General features: G+C 45.0%; 1 protein-coding gene across 1 annotated transcript; it reads right to left on the minus strand.

Annotated features, from left to right (window-relative positions):
* Nucleotides 1-655: 655 nt before the first annotated feature.
* Nucleotides 656-19,402, minus strand: LOC117610745 (zwei Ig domain protein zig-8). Its single transcript, XM_034338626.2, has 5 exons — nt 19,242-19,402; nt 9,255-9,460; nt 5,866-6,094; nt 4,966-5,265; nt 656-3,081 (listed from the first exon to the last, which is right to left on the minus strand). Exons 1-5 carry the CDS (start codon nt 19,300-19,302, stop codon nt 2,981-2,983), a joined length of 897 nt encoding a protein of 298 aa, XP_034194517.1. The 5' UTR covers nt 19,303-19,402; the 3' UTR covers nt 656-2,980.
* Nucleotides 19,403-20,309: the final 907 nt, after the last annotated feature.

The following is a 20,309-nucleotide window of genomic DNA, read 5'->3' on the forward strand; positions in this document are numbered from 1 at the left end:
ATACGTCGCGATAACGCGTGCATCGAGTCGGAAAAAAGTCGATAGAGAGATTCTAAAGAGAGAGGGAGAGGACTGGGCCGTTTGTTCTTTCAGCCGCTTCGATGGAGTTTTTCGCGCGGTTTTTCTCCACGATTCGTCGACATCACTTTTCCTTTCGACCGGGGGTAAAAGGCCGCGAACACGGTAACAAAGTGGCCACACCGAGGGCAAAGCGATTTGTGCACGGTCAGGGAAACGAGATCGAAGCTTGCGAGCAGGGAGGACAACTCTCGAATCGAATTGCATCGACGGCAGCTGAATTCGATTCGCGACCGATTTGTTCAACTGGAACGAACGAAATCCAGAGTCTGTTTCGATGCACCGTCCTTCTTTCTTTCCTCCCTTTTCCTCGTTTCCCCTTTCGCCGAGTATACCGCCTGTTTTCTAGCTGGAAAATATCGTAAAGTGTGGTACACTCTTGTACAGGATCTTTATGTTACCGATGCAATTACCAAATTGAAAAAACCATTCCGTTCCGGGAAAGAAAATTAATTTTCCTCTTGTAATTATGAAATAGAAGATCGCGATTGAATATAATCAAATTTTCCTGTATTTTCAGATAAGCGGAGCTGCTAATCGAGGAATAACCGTATGGAATTTTCCGGGACAGCCTTAGGGGTGAGTGAAAAGCGAAAAGTATATCTACCCTGTGAACAAGTCGAGGAAACGCGATTTTCTATGAAATAGCCGCGAGCGTTATTATCGATCAGCTGGATAAAAGAGTTTCCAACAAAATAACGTATCCCCGGCCGAGTTTCCCGCGGACGTAATTCGCGACGCGAGATCGAATCTACGGTCAGTCGGTTAATGGACCGCGTCCTATCCGTTACACGTACTTTCCGTCGAAAGGGGAAGAGAAATTCGGAAACTTTTCTCAACCCCTTCCCCCGTTGCTCTCGAGGTTCACGCAATTATTCTCCGTAGTTTACGCGGCCGAAGTCACGTTTCGCGTATCGATTCGAGCCTTCCGCTTCCATCTGGAAAAACTTTCGGTCCGTCGAATGTTCCGGTTGGAAATCGTTTCTCTCTCTTTAGCTCTCCCCTTCGTCTTTGCCGACGGGTCGCGCAAGTCCGAGGAAAGAATCGCCAGCATGGTGGTAAATAGGAACACAAGAGTGAAGGGAAATTCGATTGGTGTGTAGCGCGGGAAAAGGGATACTTTTTTCCACGCCCGATACTTTCCTGCTCTACCTGCGAGGATATCACATCGATACAGACACACACACACACACACGCACACACAAATAGAAAGTGAAAATTGTCGTGTTCTCGCGTCGCGATCGAAGTGGATCCAACTCGGTGGTGCAACCCTTGTCTATCTTTACGATCCTTCGCGATTTACGTGTCGGCTCTCGTTCTACAGCCTTTCTCACCGTTGTGTCACGTACACGCAGGGAAGCGTTTGAAAGGAAGGAAAAATATACAAAGTAGTAAAAAGGTTTCTGGACTCGCGAGGGAAATTCGTTTGAAAGCTGACGCTGTTTGGTTCGCGGACCACCGATTCGGAAAGAACGACAAAGATTCGTAAGGGAAGTTCGATTACCTGGAAGTCGGGGCAAGATCATCGCTTAGCTTTGTCGAGTTTTGTACCGCGACGCTGGATTTTCTTTTTATTTTTTATTCAAAAAAGAAATGCGAGAATGAATATCCAGGCATTCGAAGTTTATGATATACGCGATAGTTATAAATTCAGCTGCTCTCGATCGAAGCGATCGCTGTTGAAAAGAATAACACCGGGTCAACGTGTCTCCAGCTCGTCGGTTGACGATTAATCTTCCCCGTAGTCGTAGCAAAAAGTCTGCCGGGAAATGAAGGGAAGAACGGGAAGGAAAGGAAAAAAATGAAGTTCCTTTGACGAAACTCGAAGCGATGATCCAGCGTTTAGTATTTTCACCTACCTCCACGAACCCTGTCGACGAAGATTCCCGGTTCATGGTTGGCGCGTCGCTCGTTCGGAGCCACTTCAACCGCGAAACTCGATTTTCCCGCGATAAACGCAATTACTAGATCCGCCAGCACATCGGTTTCACGTGAGAGAGAGAGAGTGTGTGTTTTGCCGCGTGCACGCATTTACGCTCGCGTACTCGGCGTGTAACTATCATCACACCCGGCCACAATTTATAATACAGACGTTATGTACAAGTTTCCTGTTACCCTGGCCGGACGCTAATACCTCGAACGAACGACGAACGGATCAAGGGAGCTGTTCGATTCCTTCTACTTCAACTTTCCAGTTACCCAATTTCTCTGATTCCCAGAACGAGGTCTCCTACGATCGCGAATACTCGAAACTCCAAATAAAGGGGAGGAATTTTGCAACGTCTTCGAGGAACCATCTCCATTGTTAACGGCGAGTGATCGAGAAATCGAGTCACGTTTTATTTCCCTCCGAATAGTGTCCTGCATGTCGGAGGATTCGACCGATCGTAAAGCGCGATGGTCGTCCTCGAATCGGCTCCTTTCATCGTGGATTATCAAGGCATCGCGAAACAAGATCGTAGGAAATTTATATTCCTCCGAAACGCGGACTAATTATGAAAATCTTTCTTTATCGAACCGAAGTCGTTCACGGTATCAGCGTCGACGTTCTCTTAATTAAACGTTTTCTTCGTTCGGACACGCGCGTCCGTTAATCCCGACGATCCGAACGCGTTTCCTAGATCAAGATTGCCTCGAGATCGTAGAGTCGTTCGAAATGATCTCGTTCATAAAACTGGCGAGCAGACGACACGTTGTCTCCTCTGCGAACATAGGAATCGAACGTACGAATACGAGAATCGTGGTACTCGATACACGTGAAATTAGCAGAGTCCGTTCACGAACGATTCTATCGATCCTGGTAAACCGGGTTGCGTGAACTCGTCGAAGAACATACCCTGACATACTTGAAAACTCGGCCTAATCGGCGTTGCGGCCACGTTGTCGCCACCCTTTCGTTCGTTTACACCGACGATATGTACAAAATGATGAGGGACACCAATAGACAGCTCGAGGATAAGATGGGTCCCGCAGTTCCGGTCTGCATCGCCTCTGGTCGTTCGCCTGCAACAGAAATAAGAGCAAAGTTCCACGTCTCGTTGTCATTTTCCACGAAAACATAAATTTCCAGAGGGATAATTATTATCGTAAACTTTTGATCGATAGCGTTGATGTAATCGCTGGTAGAACGCTTTGTCGGATCTCCTCTTGGCGACGTATCCTCCCGCACTTCCGATAAATTAATATCGGAAGTTCTGGGATTCCAGGAAGTCAGGCTGCGGTGAGGGATCGAGGATCAAGAGCTCTTGATTGCATCCGGTCGATGATGTACGGCTCTGTTCAAGAATCCCAATATGTGTTATCATACGCGCTTTATTTATCCGCTGTCTGATGTTGTTCCTTTGATGATAACGCTTTCGTAACTATCGTGGTTAGCGTTCGAAATGTTGCGGAAATTTCTTGCTCGGGAAATTTATCGACGTCCTGGTGATCCGATTAATAATTAAGAAGGGAACGCAAAGTGGAGTTGAAATTTTCAGAGCAAACCATTAAAAGAATTATCGTCGAACCGTGATGGGGAATGAAAGGATTAATGAAAATGCTACATTTTTCTCCTCGGTTCAAGCGAATCTGTGTGTTGCAGAAGTTTTCAATGCATCACTGTGCCACGGTTCCCTGGGTTTAAAGAAGCGAGCTGCTTCCAACCCGGAAAAATAAGTTTTTTCGCGAAAGACGGAGCATTTCAGAGGGAAAGTTGCCGGGATTGTTTGCGTTGCGAGCGAAAAATATATCCGCTCGTATAAAGAGTTGCCTAAATCGTTCGTTCCGGTTGTAGAATCGCATCAAGAGTCGTTTTAATCAAAACGCGAGACGTTTGTTTAACGAGAACACCTCGAGACGAAGGAAATAAGGATTTTCCAGCATAATCGTGGATGATCTTTCACCTTTTCCTTTGTTTACCGCCAGTTTTTCCGACGTTTAGCTTATTTCATCTTCTGAAGTAACGTGAAATTATTTACATAGATGCAATTGCGTTTATAATATGCATAAAGGAAGTACTCGAGCACTGAAAAATTTAATAAACATTTAGTTTCTTTTTAACGCTTTCCCAAGCTGCGAGGAATGTTTCGAAAGGCTAAATGTTCTCGTTAAGCGTCGGCCAAGTGTTTTATGCGACGAACCGAGATGCAATTTCCGCGCGATTTCGAGCCGATCCGCGCAACTTTCTAAGAACCTCTCGGTCCACGGAATTCGCGTAATTTACATAGACAGAAAATTCGTCGTCGTCGCTCGACGACCTCTATTTCTCAACAAGAAACATCAGCTCAAGTTTCGAAATTGCTACGGCGAAGTTTCGCATCTCTCGGGGAAGAATTTTGATTTAAAACGTGACCCGGCTGTAAAAAAAGATACGCGAACAAAACATGTTCGAGATATGGACGATATTCGCGGGTAAAGCGGTTCTGAAAAGCACCGACCAACGTAACAACGGGAACGTAATGAAAGTCGTGGAAAATCTTGTTTAAAATTGCATTAACGAAACTATTTCCCTGGGGAGGTGGGAGAAGGCTTCCTCGTATCGGTGAACACCAGGGCAAACATTCAGCTACCGTTGAAACTCGTTTTCTCTTGGTGTGCTCGCGAGAGACCGTCGCTGAATAAACATGCAAAACTTGGCGACCGCGTAATTGCCAAGTTCCGCGATAGGCCGATTGCAGAGGCCTGCGAAAATCTGGGAGAGGACAGCTGCGCGCGATAACGACGGAAATTTTCCCATCTGCCGGTGAAACCTGGCGCGTTGGTTTAAACTCGCATTCGCGGGAAAATTAATGGGTTAAGAAAACACTGTTTCACCGCGACGCGCCCTTTGAAAACGTGTTCTCCCATTTTCCATTCGATTCGTCGTTCGAGCTGAAAATTACACGATCTAATCTTATAAACACTCACCATTCAGAACGTGAACTTTGATGGACGCGGTATTGGCGTTGCTGGGTTTGCAGCTATACTCCCCGGAGTCCGAGGGTTGCGCCGTCTGAATAAGGAGCCAAGAGGTGGTGACGTCGCCGCCCTTTTCAGTTATCACCGAGATGCCACCCCTGGGACTGTCGTAGCTCAACACTTGCTTATTGTAGTACCAAAAGATGTAGGCTGGTGGTTCCGAGCTGAAGTGTATCACACACGTCAGGTTTATCGTGCTTCCAGCGCCCACGTACAGATCTGGACCACCCAGTATCGTTGCTGTCGGTACTGCGACAAAGAACCACTCCTATTTTTCTCTCTTCCTTCGATCCTTTCGTAAAAACCCTCTCTACGATCCCTAGTCTCGTTGAAATTACCGCGAAACCTGTTCCCGTGCAAGATACTCGAAGAAAGTACTTTACCGATCCGCGTCGAATTAACGAGTCGAAGCTTGTTAACGGTGGCCAAGGTCATTCTAATTGAAATAACGAGGTCGACGTCGCGCTCTGTAGAATTAGGATTTACTCAATGGCTCGTCGATAGCTCGTTCAATACATTCGGATCATTATTTTATGAATCGTGCCGAGAGCCAGCACTCGGAATTCTAGATTCATATTTTTTTTTTCTGATTTATCCAATTACAGTGAAGATTCGATGTAAGCGAAGAATTTATTCTCTTCATTGGAGGGGTACAACACCATAAGATTAGTGTAATACGATTTCAGATCGAACATATCGATGAGATACACTGATACTTGCTATCCTTTTCTATGTTCGAGGCTGTCGGCAAAGTTTTAACAATGCAGGAAATGTAGCCCGAGCGTTTCTCTTACATCGACTCTTTACTGTAACGACCCGTAATAATGTAGTCGGTGAATAAAAACTTACCAACGACGTTTAAACGAAATTGGTGCGACTTGACGGGAATAGTGGAGATCTGACACTCGTACAGTCCCTGGTCTCTCTCTTGCGCCCACTTTATGCAAAGAGTCCATTCAGACCACTCGCTATTTTGGCCTGTATTTTTTTTGTGAAGCGCTTGGAATCGCTGATCGCTCGTGTAGGTGTACGACCCTGCCGTTAAAATGTGAATGTCTCTGTTCCTGACCCAGGATACCTTTGCAAACGGAATTTCAAAGAGGAGTCAATGATGGTTATCGAGGCAGATCGTTCGGAGTGCTTTGAATAGCTACCACCGATCGTTAAAGTGAATTCGATGATGACGGAAACGTTCGTTTGAAAAATTATTTTCCTTTTTCCAGGTAACGAGTAGAAAAATTTCTGTTTCATTTTCACCGACGACGATCCATCCCTGTTTACCGTGTAGTTTAACGAAAAATTAAAACGCTTTAACGGAAGCATACATCACTTTAAGGGCTACACGTTGTACGAACCGGGTGGCTAAATATTGCAAGCGATAAAACGAAGCCCCGAGGCTGGAAGTTCGGGAAATCTTTGAAAATTCTTGGAAATTCTCGTGCCAGGCGTACACGAACGTCGGGCTCGGAATCAATATTTCACATTCGTCTGTTCGTTCTGTTGCGTTAAATATTTGAAGACTCGAAGGCGCGAGAACTGCAACTCGAGTAGATAGGGTCGACGTCATCCGGCGAACAGTATCCGCCGCCGCGTGTAATACATAATTTGTTTCGACGAAGGAGACATTTAAACTTCGGCTAGGCTGAAGTTCGACGTCTTCGGGGACGACGGTAATTTCATCAGCCGTGTATGCGCTCTCACGGCGGACCTGCCTCTTACCGGGAACGAGAAAGTAATCTCGTAAACTCTGCGGAAGTCTGGCTCGGCGGAACAGCTTCCGCCGTACCGATTTCATCCCGATACGAAAAAAGAGACCGCAGCAACGTTGCATTTCCACTGTTTCCGCGTTTACGGTCAGCCAAAAATCACCGATCCGTGAATGAACCGGCGAAACTTTCAACTCTGCTCGAAAACTTCCCAGCTTGTATCGAATGAAACACGAAATCGCTGATATTTCCACGGATTTTTTTTTTTTTTTTTTTTTTTTTTCAAATCGAAAACCTACCGCGGGAGAGAAATATTTTTGGCTCGTTCGCGCTTTAAAGTTCAAGGATGCTTCGACGAGTATCGGAGTTTTACATTAACCTGGAGCATCTTTGACCTCGCCGGAGTAGCCGGCCTCTTGTTACAATTTCATCGCTCCCTAGAAAGCTGATGTCTGCAAGAAAACTTGAGTCGTAAAGCGAGCCTGAAAGCGCAGACGTAAACAATGAATTTTCTCGGTTCGTCGACCTACGATCATTTTTACAAACTCGGGCATTTCAAGACAGAATATAGAGAAATTTTCAGAATAAAACACTTTATTCGGAGTAACTCGGTACGTTTCCCGACGGAAACAGCATCATCGAGAGCGAAAAACTTAATAAACCGTTGCTGAATGATGACACGCGAAACGCGTACCATTTCTTTATGGAACGTCGTGAAAAGCTTATGAATCCTCTCGGTCTCGCCGATATACCCTCGGTAATTCATCCGTCGACGTAAACCGGAAAAGGCAGCTGTCTCCTCGAACAGCTTCGAAGGCCAGCGTACGAGTTTCCCACCACTTAACGTATTTACTCGAAGAAGTTTACGTGTCTGAGCGTCTGGCAAGCTGCTGTCGTTACTGCACGGGAACAGAAGCAGTTTAACGCTTGCAAACTTACCCATCAAGATCGGACGGGATGTTATGGGTCTCGAAGGAAAGCGAAACTACAGGGAACACGTCCAAAATGATGAATACCGACCATTAAGCGAACCTACAAGTATCCCGGGTTATCGTTCGTTAAATAAACTCGTAAATTCTCTCGGTCCATGCTACTTTTTTCGATTACCATCTTCGTCTGAAGATAAAACGAACAGACTAATTGATAAAGGCTTGGAAAAGATGATCGATCGGGTAACGTGAAATTCGTAGATTTCGAGGATTTTCGGATAAAACGAAAAGGGGGGCAAAAGTGTCGAGATAACATGCAAAGTGGCGGGAATCACATATCGAGGAAATCCGTGTGACCCAGTAATTCGGACGTCGAGCGAATGGAATTCCATGGCTGACGCGTAGGAACGAATGAAATTAAGGTACCTCGGCCCTCTGCCGGACTGTATAATGAATTCGCTTAATACGGTTTACACACTCCCAAATAGCGAAATTGAACGGCCCTGTTTCAACTGTACGAACCTCCTATCTACGCGTCACGATCTCTCGTTCGTTTTATCGGGATCCCACCCCCGCGTGTCGCCTTCTCCTTTCTTCCGGTGTAATCCTATTTGCACTTTGGCTACTAATCGAGCCGGAGTTTGTCCACGGGCTTTTCGCTGGAATATTTTACAACGGAGGAACACGACTAATCGAAAGAAAGCTTGTACACATAATCTGGGGTTAACTTCGTCCAGGGATTTTCCTGGGTAAGGGTTTCCAGGGAGGTAATATTTGTTCCGTTCCATTCTGTAATTACAAACGTTCAGGTTGTATTAAAGTGGTCGGATAGGTTTGCACTTCGAGAATCAACCTACGTGTTCCGCAGCGATAAAATAAAACGATGCCAGGGAAGAAACTATTCTTGGATAAACCTGGTTCTCGATAGAAATTACACGAAAGAGATTGAAAAATGGCGATGGGCGAGGATCAAACGGATCGGACTGGTCGTTGAATCTTTGTAACCGAATTGCCAATCGACGAACAGGTCGGACGGAAAGGTAATTGTATAGCTTTAGGATAGTAATGTCGATGGAACTTGATGACAAAGTCATAATTCGAGTAGCCTTGCGCAACCCTGGGCATTACTTTTCGATCGAGCAATACCTGTAACGCCGCGACCTGCGGTAAAATTGAGTTTCCAGTTGCCTTGAAGGTCGATTAACGTCCAATCGAGCCGGAGCAACTCGATTATTTCCTGTAAATCGCTTTTCCTAAGGTCTTTACCAGGGGGTGCCCGGATTTCCCGTCTCGCTCCAGTCAGGAACGGTGCGCGCGGTTCTTTGTCGTAATTACCTTGCCAGGCCACAAATTTGTCGAAACCCCCGGTGGAATAACGTTGATAGCAAGAGGCGAAAGCATTTTTCTGATACATTAACCTGTCGCGTGCAATTTTTCCGCGTTATTCCTGGACCGGTTGTAAAAGCATCTCTCGAATGGAAATAAACGTTCGAGGGTGATTGGAAATTGCGAGAAACGGTCGGTCGGAAAATGGTGGAAATTTTCCTCGTTGCTAGATCGGATAATGGGTTCGAGCGATTGGGAAATCATAAGAGAGCCTTACGGTTTTGTCGCCCACGTTGCGGACTCGGCACGTCAGATAAGCGGTCTTTCCAATCAGGGCTGTCACGTTGGTGTTTTGCGAATAGTCGAACGTCGGCTCGGCCTTCGCTTTCACGCTCGAAGGGTCCACCAGCAATTGGTTTCGCGGTCTGCTTTGGCTGACGTGTCGATCCATGTCTATCGTCCGATCTCCTAAACTGAGTGTATCTGCAACAGAAAGGTAAAATCCACCGATCAAACGGATTGCCAGCAAAGTGAAAGCGCCTTTGTTGAACGACGTTGATCTGGATGGGTGTTAAGGCTTGCAGATCTGTCGGAGGAAGGCAAGCCGTGAATCCATCATTTTTGAAAGGAACAGGACAAGTGGCAGGAATCGCTTTTATTACGGTCTTTAGACAGCTTTCAGGGAACCAACAGACCTGTCGTTCGATTCTATATACAATACTCAGGGGTAGATCGTCATTTTTCAGTGATATTTTATTAAACTTTGAAAATTAACGCGAAAGTAACAGTAGTATTTTCCACTGTAAAGTTTCAACAACGGCTACGTTGGAAATAGAACGCGACGAAAAATAATTTCCACCCCTGATGCGTTCGACGGAATGGTCGTTGCGTTGCGGGAATAATTGATTTTAAGTGGACACGGGTACGCGTTTATTTCTGTTATATTACGTTTATCGTTACCGACGGACTAAATTGCTCCGTTATTGCGCCATTGTCGAAAATCAGATTCAACATTCGGATCCAGCATTAAATTTGCCTGGTCCTTCGTGCTAGCGAGCACGATGTTTATAAAAACTCCGATAGCATTGCTTCAATTTCCCCTCCATTGGCCCCGAACTCTGTTAGAGTCGTAACTAATATAATTACAGGCGTCGAATATTAATGTTCATTTATTTCGTTATTTGCATGGTAATCGTTATTACAACCGTGCTCTATATTGAATAGCGAATACGACGCTTTGGATAAATAATACGATATTGAGGTAAATGAATCCTTGGACGGCGGACCATGGAGAGAGCCCCAATTTCAATATCTAAATTTTACACGGTTCCTCCGAAAATTGTTCCTCCAACATATGAAACCTTTTCATTAAAAAATTATACATTTAACTTTAATTTAATTTAATTTTCTTGGTTGGGTCACGATTAACCCAGCCTCCTCTGTTCAAGCTTGAAATATACCTATATTTATTAACGAAATACTTTAGGTTAAAAGCTACAGGCTGCTCAGTGCATAAAATTTTACGTTCTCTTAAAGTAGATGGAAATCGTGGGAATATAAGGAAATAGGAAAGAACTGTTGGCCGTATCTAAGCCAAATAAATTGTCGAAGCGAACGGGCGGGCAAGAATAGGGGAGAAGCAGTTTAAATAGGAAAGCTCATACAAAGTGGCTATGGTTCACTTCTCGGCGAACTATAATAGCCACGGGATGTAGGTATAGCCAGAAGGAGATTGGACGAAATTAGATTAGATCAGAGCTCATTACACTTTGGCTTAAGAGTGAATTAGGTAGAGAATGGGCTGTCGGAGTGGCGGCGGAGAAAAGGCACCCCTAGCCGGAGGGCTTGCATCGTCCTCCGTTGTTTTTCTCGTAATCCATCAACGGCAGGGAGGGAAAAAAAAGTTGAAAAAAACAGCGGGTACGATACAGTCGTCTAGTCGCTCGAAACGCGTATGCAGTAGCGTGCGTTATTAATATACATGAATAGAAGCATGACCCACCCTCGACTTGTTCTTTCGACTATGCTAATTTTCCGACTCCCGCGATACCTAAGCGAGTGACTTTTTCAATCGCTAAAATAAACCACTCTCGTGGCAACTGAATAAAAATCATACCTTTGATAGCTACGAATTAATTAATTAATTTGCACGGAGGTTAATCGTTTGACGTTGCTTTCTAATACAAAGTTTGCAAACACTGCTCATCGAGCATCGCTGGAGAATGGTCGTAAATACAGTGGAAGGTATTACCAAGTACAAGAATTTTGCCCCGTTAATTGCACTTTGTCTCCGTTCTTGCCGGCGTTGCTGTTATTTAAGCCCGGCGAGCGATCAGGGGAATAGCAATATAATAAATCCGTCTGGTGCGTAGTAGGGGGCACGTTTCTAGATATTTTATGCGCTTTACCACGCGCTCGCTTTAATTAATTCTGTAGCAACAACTAAGCTCCGAGAGCTTATAACGAGCTTTTCCCTGCACTCTGGGGACTCCTCTTTGGCTTTCCTAGAAATCTCCCCCCCTTGGCCCCTTCTCTTTCCCTCCAATTTATACCGTATATCCTGTTTTCGCGCATCGACCTACCAGATGTGTGTCAGCAACGCGTTATACACCTCTCTGTACGTTGTTTCCTGGTTTTATCCGGTGCTCGTTAGATCCGCCGTTTAATTGAACCGTCTCAATTCCTTAATTAAGAAGGACGTAAAAACTTGCTGACTCGTGACCGAAGGAACGAGCTTCCTCGCTTTTCTTTTCCTGCTTTTTTTTTTTTTTTTCTTTCGAAAATGAATCGAGCGATCAGTATTCATAGAACAGCATGGACCGGTTGGATTTCGCTGTAGGGGTTTTTAGGTCGCGGTAAAGAACGTGGATTTCCTTCGAGCCGCGTACAATTTACTCGAAATGCCTCGATTTATCTCGATGGACGCGCGGTAAATAGACTTTATTCTAAAAGCTCATCAATATTTATAGACACGCGATGGCTGTACCGCGTTATGGCCTATCGAACTGTGTCAGCCAGGGAAGTCGAGCTATAAGGTAAACAAACATATTTCCGTTTTATGGAGAAGAATTTTATTTGACGCGAAAATATAATCGATAAACGCGTGTTTCACGAGCAGAAGAACCTTCTTGAGGAACAAGCTTTCAGCAGGATGCTTCGTTGAATTATTATCGATTGAACGCTCGGTGATCCGGAGTAATTGTTCCGAACGCTTTAGCGACTGTTTATCTCGCCGTAGGATAGTGTTTAACGGCGAGGAAAGGGAGAAAATATTGGATACCAGTGAAATTACATTGGAAATTCGAAACAGCATATCTGAAACGTTAGATTACAGAAACGGGCGTCGACTACCGCAGTGGAAACGCGTGTCGTCAGACCTGTTTGATACTTTACAGCTGTCGTTAAATATTCAACGTGTAATCAATATCGGTAACAATAAGAATCAACTCGGAGTACCATCGTGAAAATAACTCGCCACGATATTTTATCGAAACGGGGAAAATTTACGACGTTTCCAACGGTTCTCGAGGAAACTTTACCGGGGTGATAAGCATAATTGCCAAGATGATCGAGCGCGCGGTCAGGATCGTCTATCATCGGTAAATCGTGCCTAATGAAAAATAATGACGGATCTCGTTGGGAAGTTTCAGGGAAAATAAAATTACTCCCAACGGCGGCCGTGATGAAATGCAATGACAATTTTCAATGACTTATGGCCGACTGGCGGCGCGACAAATTGCCACCCATTCATTTTCAGCCAGGTGAGAAAAAGCCGTATTCGTCGGCTCTGTCCTTCTGACTTCTGGTAAATTGGAGCGGTCGTTTGACGCGGACGGTAACTCGCGTTATGACAGTAGAGTCCTCGGTTACCGCCACTGGATTCGTTGCAATTGCATCCACCCTGTCTCCTCCCATTAACCAGCACGATATCGTTTTGTTACGTGCCACGTCGAGTTGGCAGTGAATTTCAGAAATTTCACTCGGGGATTTACCGGTTAGACGGATTCGCGGTGTCGCGATCCCTAGCAGAGCGTGTCAAAGGGCTAAATTACTTTCCTTCGAAATCCCTGATCCTACGACCGTTACCGCTACACCTTTGCCCGAGGGATTTTCACTCGAATCACATTGGCGTTTAGAGATTAAGATATTTAAGGGACTCCCGGCTGCGGTTCCCGGCCCGTTTCTCTCCGCATTTCCCCGCTATTTCCATGCGGAAAGACCCAGAGAGAAATCGAGAGGAAGGAACAGAGAGAGGATTTCGGCTTTCGTCGCCGCTGATCTGAATATTTAGATCGCTTTGGGACTCGAAGACGAACGACCCTTAGCCAACCATGAAAAGATCGTTTTCCACGGAGTTATGATCTTATTTCAGGCTTCTGCGACTTGTACCTTCGTCGCGACTTCCTCGGGACGGAGATAATTAAAATGATGTTTTTACATTTTCCTAAAAGTATCCATCCGCGTTGTCGATCGCGAGCGAATCGAACATTCAAAAGCATTGTTCGCGGCGCAACAATGTCGTCAAAGCGCGAGCAATTTTCAGCGAGGGAAAACGTATCGACATGTCGCTCGGTTTCGCGGAAATTTCATCGCAAAAACCTGACGTACGAAACGTATACGCGGCCGTGCAGCCAATGAACAATCAAATTGATTCGAACACGCTTCGTCGATGAGTTTCAGACTCGAATCAGAGGATGAAAACTACGTTATTGCGAGCACCGGCCAAAAAAAAAAGAAAAACAGGATTCAGGAAACACATTTTCCTTTGGGAAAGAATGGTGTTCGTTTGTTCGAAATTGAAAGTTCCGAGGGATAATGGGAAGAGAATTATTCACACACGTTGGAATACTATACTAGGCGTGAAAGCTGGTTAATTAACGAGGCTGTTGCAATTTTCGTTCGCGATTCTGAAAACTTTGAACGCGATCCAAGCATCCCGTGCGGTTTGAATTAATCCTCACGATAAAGCAGTCGGTAAAGTTACGGTGAGGGGAAAGCCTGGCTAATTAATGAGCGTGTTGCTTTTTTTTTCTCTCCCCGTTACGATTCTCAAAACTTTCAGAGCCACCGGTGCGCGAGTTGCCCACCTACCCCTCTGCGGTTCGAATTAATCCTCGCGATAAAGCGGTCGACGATGCTAACGGTAGGCGCGAGGAAAAATGAATACAAGCTGTTCCTTTCAGGGCGGCGTTAATTATCGTGCGCCAGCTCACGTGCGTATTTAGTGTAAATCAGCGAATTAAATGGGCTCGGCTTGAAACCGCGGAGTGCGCCGGCACATCGCATCGGTCTCGCGAGGCGGCGGCTAGAAAAGCTAGCCGGGGCTCGATAAATAAGTTCGATAAGAGGGCTCCTTATCTTTCTAAATAGGCAATGTAATTTAATCACACGAAGGGTACGGTCGCGTGACCCCGTCACAGATTTGTCTCTCAAGCTTACGTTGCGAAGGTATGCAGGGACTCCCGTCACTTATTTTTTCCTTGTCACCGCAGATTGCGGGAAATAAATAGCTCCCGTTGTGCTATGTACGCGTACGTACGCTGCCGCGACGTGCTATAAACTTTCTCGTACCGCCACTGCAGATGATTTGTGGATGGGAACAAGACGCGAGCAAAACGACGGGAATATTGATATACGCGGCCGCGATAAGTTCCGCTTCCGTGTTGCCAGCTTGTTCGGACGAGGCTCGCGTGGATACGACTTACAAGTACTTGTACCATCGCTCGAGCTTTTAATGGAATTACCGTTCGCTTGCTTTATTGCATTCTCCCGCGATTCTGTTTCGGACGTGTCTTTCAGCGTCGATGCAGATTTACTCATCGCGATCTCGTTTTCGATAAACCGATTCAATTATGGGAGAGCTTTTGATCGTTAGGATCTTCAGGAGAATGGTAATCAAGGGCCTTTTGTACGCGCAACGTTTGTTTAAAAAATTTATTTCCCTCTACGAAATACAGCCTCACCCTGTGCAGAGTTTCGCGTCACTCTGCTTTGCATGGAATATTTAGAATGTTTGTTCGTGTAATCGAGATCCCATTGTGAAGAGAAATTTCACTATACGTTGGAACACTGTTGTTACGAAAACTGTTTATCAACGTTTGTTCGGGATTAAAAATTCATCCTCAAATATGAAGAACATCTCGGGGGAGAAAGAGAGTTGTAAGGCTGGGATGGAGCTTTCCCAAGAGATAATATTAGTCGGAATCGTCGCAACTGGGTCACTTACATCGTTAAAACGGTTACGCGTTCAATAAAAGTTAACGAGCTGGGCTTGTATAGAATGAGGGCCTTGATGAATAAAAAATTGGCACGCAATTGCAGATTTTCAGGTACATTCAATCGGGATTTTTGCGAATGAAATTAACAATTGTGTTACGCGAACGACAAAAGGGGAAAATATAACACGTAATGTTTTATTGTTTGATGAGATCGCCGCTCGCAAAAATGAATTTCGCGAAACGAAATCGCGCCAACTGAATTATATTCGTACAATAATAAAACAAAAAACAAAAAGAAGAGTAAATACCCGTAGGAAACGTGAATTAAATTCATCCGTTTTGATACTGAAAGGGTAAAAATATCAACTGGAAAATTTGCATAACAATGACTGGACGCTTTCGTAATTTACTCCGTCGAACAATCACCGTACAATTTTTAACCAGGGTATTTGTTTCCTTGACATTCTTCAGTTCCAGGGTATTATAACGGCAAATAAACATCCTCCATTAAAATGATATTATTTCACTTTGAAAGAAGAAAAGAAAAGAAAATCACACCGTCTACATCATCGTTCAAGTTTACGCGTAATTATCATAATTTCTAGATTTGGGTCTCGAACGATCCCCAATGGTACCACGAATCGAATTCTATTAGGCAAACAATTAATGTAGGCAGACGGATAATGGGGACATAATGGGGAAACTCTGGTAATGAATAACTTAAACTCGATCGGGTGCAGCCCTGGGGGTAGTAACCCGGGGCAAGTGAAAAATCTCCCTTCAAAAAAAAATCTCTTTAAACGATAAATCGCCCTATGGCCATTGAAGCAGCCGTCGCTTGTCGGGAGAACCGTCCCGATCTCACGTCTTCGCAATTTATCGGCGTATAAGCTGCACCGTATTGGCCCTATTAGACTCGTTAACGATCTCGGATCAGATTTCATCGCTTCGTTCCTTCGAAACGAGCAGGCATTCCCTTAACCGTCCCGTACGATCAAAATAAAGAAAAAAGGAGACTCGGAAGAAAATACGAGACGGGGAAGGAAAAACGTTTCAGGAGAAAAGAAGAGGGACGGAGAGTAGCAGGAGATAAAAGCAATTAATTAAAGCTCGAAGCCTCTCTTCGTTCTTTTTCTTCGACCCCTACCCCGTTCCACCGTCACTTCTTTACTTCCTTTTTACCCTCTTTTCTTTCTATATCCTGTAAATCCTGCGCTCAAAGGTCGATCCTCTTCCGTCGCGAGAACGAACCGACGACGACGCGACGTATCACCATTATGGGCCAAGTGGGCCACGTCGCGAAATAATGGAACGGTCATGATTTTGTGAGTTTATCGTCACTCGTCACGTGACGCGGAAATGCAGCTCGGATGGTGTCGACGGCAGGGTCGGGGGAGGGCGCGGACCTCTGCGTTTAAAGCGGGTCGAGGGTGCTCGCGCTTAGGCTCGTAATTAAAACACGCCGGAACTTAATGTTTCCTACTCTACGAGGACTTTGTAATAACAAGCCTTGCGAAAGTGTACGGAGGAGAGTGTATTTTCCTCGGAACAGCAACCAGCGTATCCGGACCGTTCGATAGTTTCCCCGTATCCGTTCGACTCGTTGTTTTTCACCGCGAGAATAATTGAACGAGGGCTGATAATGAAAATGACCGTTGTTATTCGTTGTCTTCGAAAAGCAGGGTTTTTGTTACGAACCAACCCTGCTTTCAAATGAATTTACGATGACAGCCGATTCGAAACGTTGAACTATATATTTTTTTTTTCTTTCTTTTGCCGAGACAAGAAAGGACATTCCACGATTACAAGGGAAGCCGCAATCGTTCTCCGCAAAACTCGCAGGACGGAAACGGGATAGCTCAATTTATCATCCAGATAAAGGAATCACAATGGTTCCTCCGGCGAGCGAGTTCGATAACGTGCAGCTAAAGCTACGAAACTCGGCGGCGACGAAGCGAGGCAATAAGATAAGATTTCGAAAAGTTCGTGGGTTTGCTTGAAAAGAAACAGCCAGCAACTGAATCTATCCGATACAAGTGCAACGGCGATACAGTGACACAATTGTTCAGGATGTAGCAACGTTGCAGCGAAGAGAAACGCAGCTTTTTTTATTACTCTTCGCCGTTGAAACTTTCTTTTTTTTTTGTAATAGAACAATGACCTGAATTTATTTAACGAAACACAACGATCGCGTTCTAATCGCGTTCCATCGTAATTTCCACGTTTGCCAATTTCACCGGTGTATTTTGCTTTCTCCCCGATTCTCTCCCTTAATTTTGCAAATGTAGAATTTCCCTCCTTCCATCCGGTTACCGTGAACTGTTCGCAACAATAGATTTTTACAGTTTTTGTTGGGGAAAAAATTTGTCGTTCGCATTGTTTGAAATCAGCGTGGCGAGGGGAAAAGCAACGATACACGGGGTAGAGATCGGTAGAAATTTTTAAAACTGTATCATCCTCTTAACAACACAATGTTTTTTGCGTTAATTGCTAAACGAGCTGACTATTAATTAGCAAAAAATAACGGACGAATTTATATATCTATGAATTTGTAATTAACGAGTAAAACAAAGCCGACGATGAATTTAATCAAACCGCGAGTTACGACTATGTTAACGATCTCCTTAAGTGATCGAGTTAATGAAACGAAAAGACGAACGGTGATCCCATAGTGGTCGCAAGCCGTAATAATAAAAGAACTAGGTCGACTAAAAACGATAATTCTTTAATATTTTTCATAGACTGCAATTTCTTTGCATTGCAATTCATTTCTTCTCCTTCGAGAAAATTAGTTTCACGATCGTAGCAATGTTGATGCAATTCGTCTGAAAGTTTCTTCGAAAAAACCGAAGGCTATTTCCAACGAACGCAATTTTCTTGTATAAACAGCTCCTAGGTAGGATACGAGGTATTAAGAACCGGGAAAGCAAACTAGCGACTGTTCGGGGAAGCTCTATACTCTCGGTGGAGTCGTTGATAACCGACGGTGTGCACCGTTTAATTTCACCTATTTTCAATGCATTAATAGTGAACGTGTTTGCGCAGCGGAAGGAACGATGCTCTTCTCTCTGGCTGCTCGTGGTACAGCGAATCGAGCGAGAAACATCTTCAAACAAATCCCCGTACGAAAATTGTAGCAACCGTAAATAGTAACGAGATGGTTGCATTATTCAGCTATTTTGCACACAGGCAACAAAGAGTTATTTTAGTCAATTTCCTTCGTTTCCAGAACCGAGAGAAAACTATTTCATAGGGGAAGAAAAATATTAACCCATTATTTCAACGATAATTATTCATTTTCTGGTAAAATACAATCGCTATAGAGTATCAGGGAGCGCAAAGGCAGGATTTAATCTACCGTAGGAAATTTTGCCAGGGGACAAAGATAGACGGTGGCGTGTACGGCGTTGAACGGAATTGCCAAAGTTGTTCGTCTAGAACGACAATGGCGTAAACGAGGTGTGAACCGAGTGTAGCTAGCCAGGATGCTCTCTAAGAGTAGTAGGCGCGTTTGATTTTCGAGAGGATCGAGCCTGTTTCGTGTATATACGAACGCGAGTAACACCACGCCACGTCGCGTCTGGTAATTAGTTTACTAGATCGATATTAACGAAACAAGAAAACAAGTGTTGAAGAGAGAGAGAGAGAGAGAAATAGTGTCGCGTTTTATGGCAGAAAGAAAAAGCTTTCCCTGTGATCGTGTGTATCACTCCGAGGCAGAGACCTAGACTGACCCATGAATAATGCATCCTATAAATTCGCGTCGCACGCACGCATGCATGCCGCTGGTAATTCCATTAGTGGCACCAGTTTGCCGCTCGATAGCTACCCGCGTTCTCGATCGAATGACTTCTGTTCGTCCGTATGGATCAACCAATTTTTTCACCTATAACTAAAGTCCATATCGAGGCTTAACAATTTATTTTCTCGGGTATAAAATTGATCGACCGGTAAGAAATTTTCTTTCGTTTCACAAGCACACCGATTCTTTTTTCCCCGGTTCACTTTCGAGGAAAAAACGTTTTTTAAAGAGAACGTGCAATTACCTTCGGTGCACATGAAGAGTATGGCAGCAATGGACAGCCTCGCCTGCCACCTCAAAGCCATCTCCGCAACTGTTTTTTCGACGTCGCGTTCACTTTGATACTGAAGCGATTCACATCCTCTTCGCCGGCTGACAGCGCACCGTCCACTCACTGTCACGCAAAACACTAAACGACTCGGGGGAATCTTTATCGCGAACGCGTTCTCATCGTCCCGGTAATTGGGGAACGGTGTCCGACGCTGATACGAGCAACAGCGAGAGGAAAAGATCCGAGGCAGGCTCGACGTTAGTCCGATCCAAAACACCCCCGCGACGCTTCGATCGCGTACGAGGATCGATTATCTTTCGGTCTATTGTCCTTCCGTGGATCTTCCATAGGACGTTCCCTCTTCCAGGGCGTAAACTGGCGGAAAACTCGCGCGCGCACTGCTCGATGGAGACGTTGCTCAAGTTTCAAATATGCCACCTTTCGCACTAGCCGCCACGGGGATGAAGAGGACGCGCATCGGGAACGCTTACGCCGTCAACTTTCCCCGTGAAACCGGGAAACTTTCGATCCTCCGTGTGGATCGTTTCAATTCCTTCAACTCTTTCGTTTCTCGAGCTCAGTCCGATAGCCGAACGGCCGCTATTCGATTGATCATCGAATATTTAGAGCAGGTTAAAAAGGAATCAACACCAGAAACAATCTCCAAAGCGTCTATGAGTCCGTTTCGCGAAGCGTTTCATCCTTATCATCAACGTTTTATCATTTTCAAAGCGTAAGCGAGATCGAAAGTTCGATGCACTTCGGTCGATCGAATGGGTAGGAAGATGCATTCAAAGCCTATCGCATCCCCGCGAACAAAGTTCCAACATCGTTTTCACGTGCGGTCACGTCGGACGCGATTCGTTCCACTGAAACTCGTCGGATTATCCGTCGATACGAACTCCTGGAAACACGATTTACACTGATCACACGGTTCAAGTCTGACGGAACATAGCGAAGAGGGTGGTCGGCAAGTTTCTTCTCATCGCCGAGCGGATTTAACTCGGTCAAACGGGGGGAGGATTTATTTATTTTTTTTTT

Source organism: Osmia lignaria, chromosome 9, assembly GCF_051020975.1.
Source record: "Osmia lignaria lignaria isolate PbOS001 chromosome 9, iyOsmLign1, whole genome shotgun sequence".
NCBI lineage: Eukaryota > Metazoa > Arthropoda > Insecta > Hymenoptera > Megachilidae > Osmia > Osmia lignaria.

Excerpts from the sequence above, each read along its gene's own strand:
- LOC117610745 (XM_034338626.2), bottom strand. The coding sequence starts at position 19,302 with ATGGCTTTGAGGTGGCAGGCGAGGCTGTCCATTGCTGCCATACTCTTC. Across the intron at positions 9,461-19,241 it reads ACTCTTCATGTGCACCGAAG|ATACACTCAGTTTAGGAGAT; the intron begins GTAATTGCACGT and ends TTTCTGTTGCAG. Across the intron at positions 3,082-4,965 it reads CAAAGTTCACGTTCTGAATG|GCGAACGACCAGAGGCGATG; the intron begins GTGAGTGTTTAT and ends TTTCTGTTGCAG.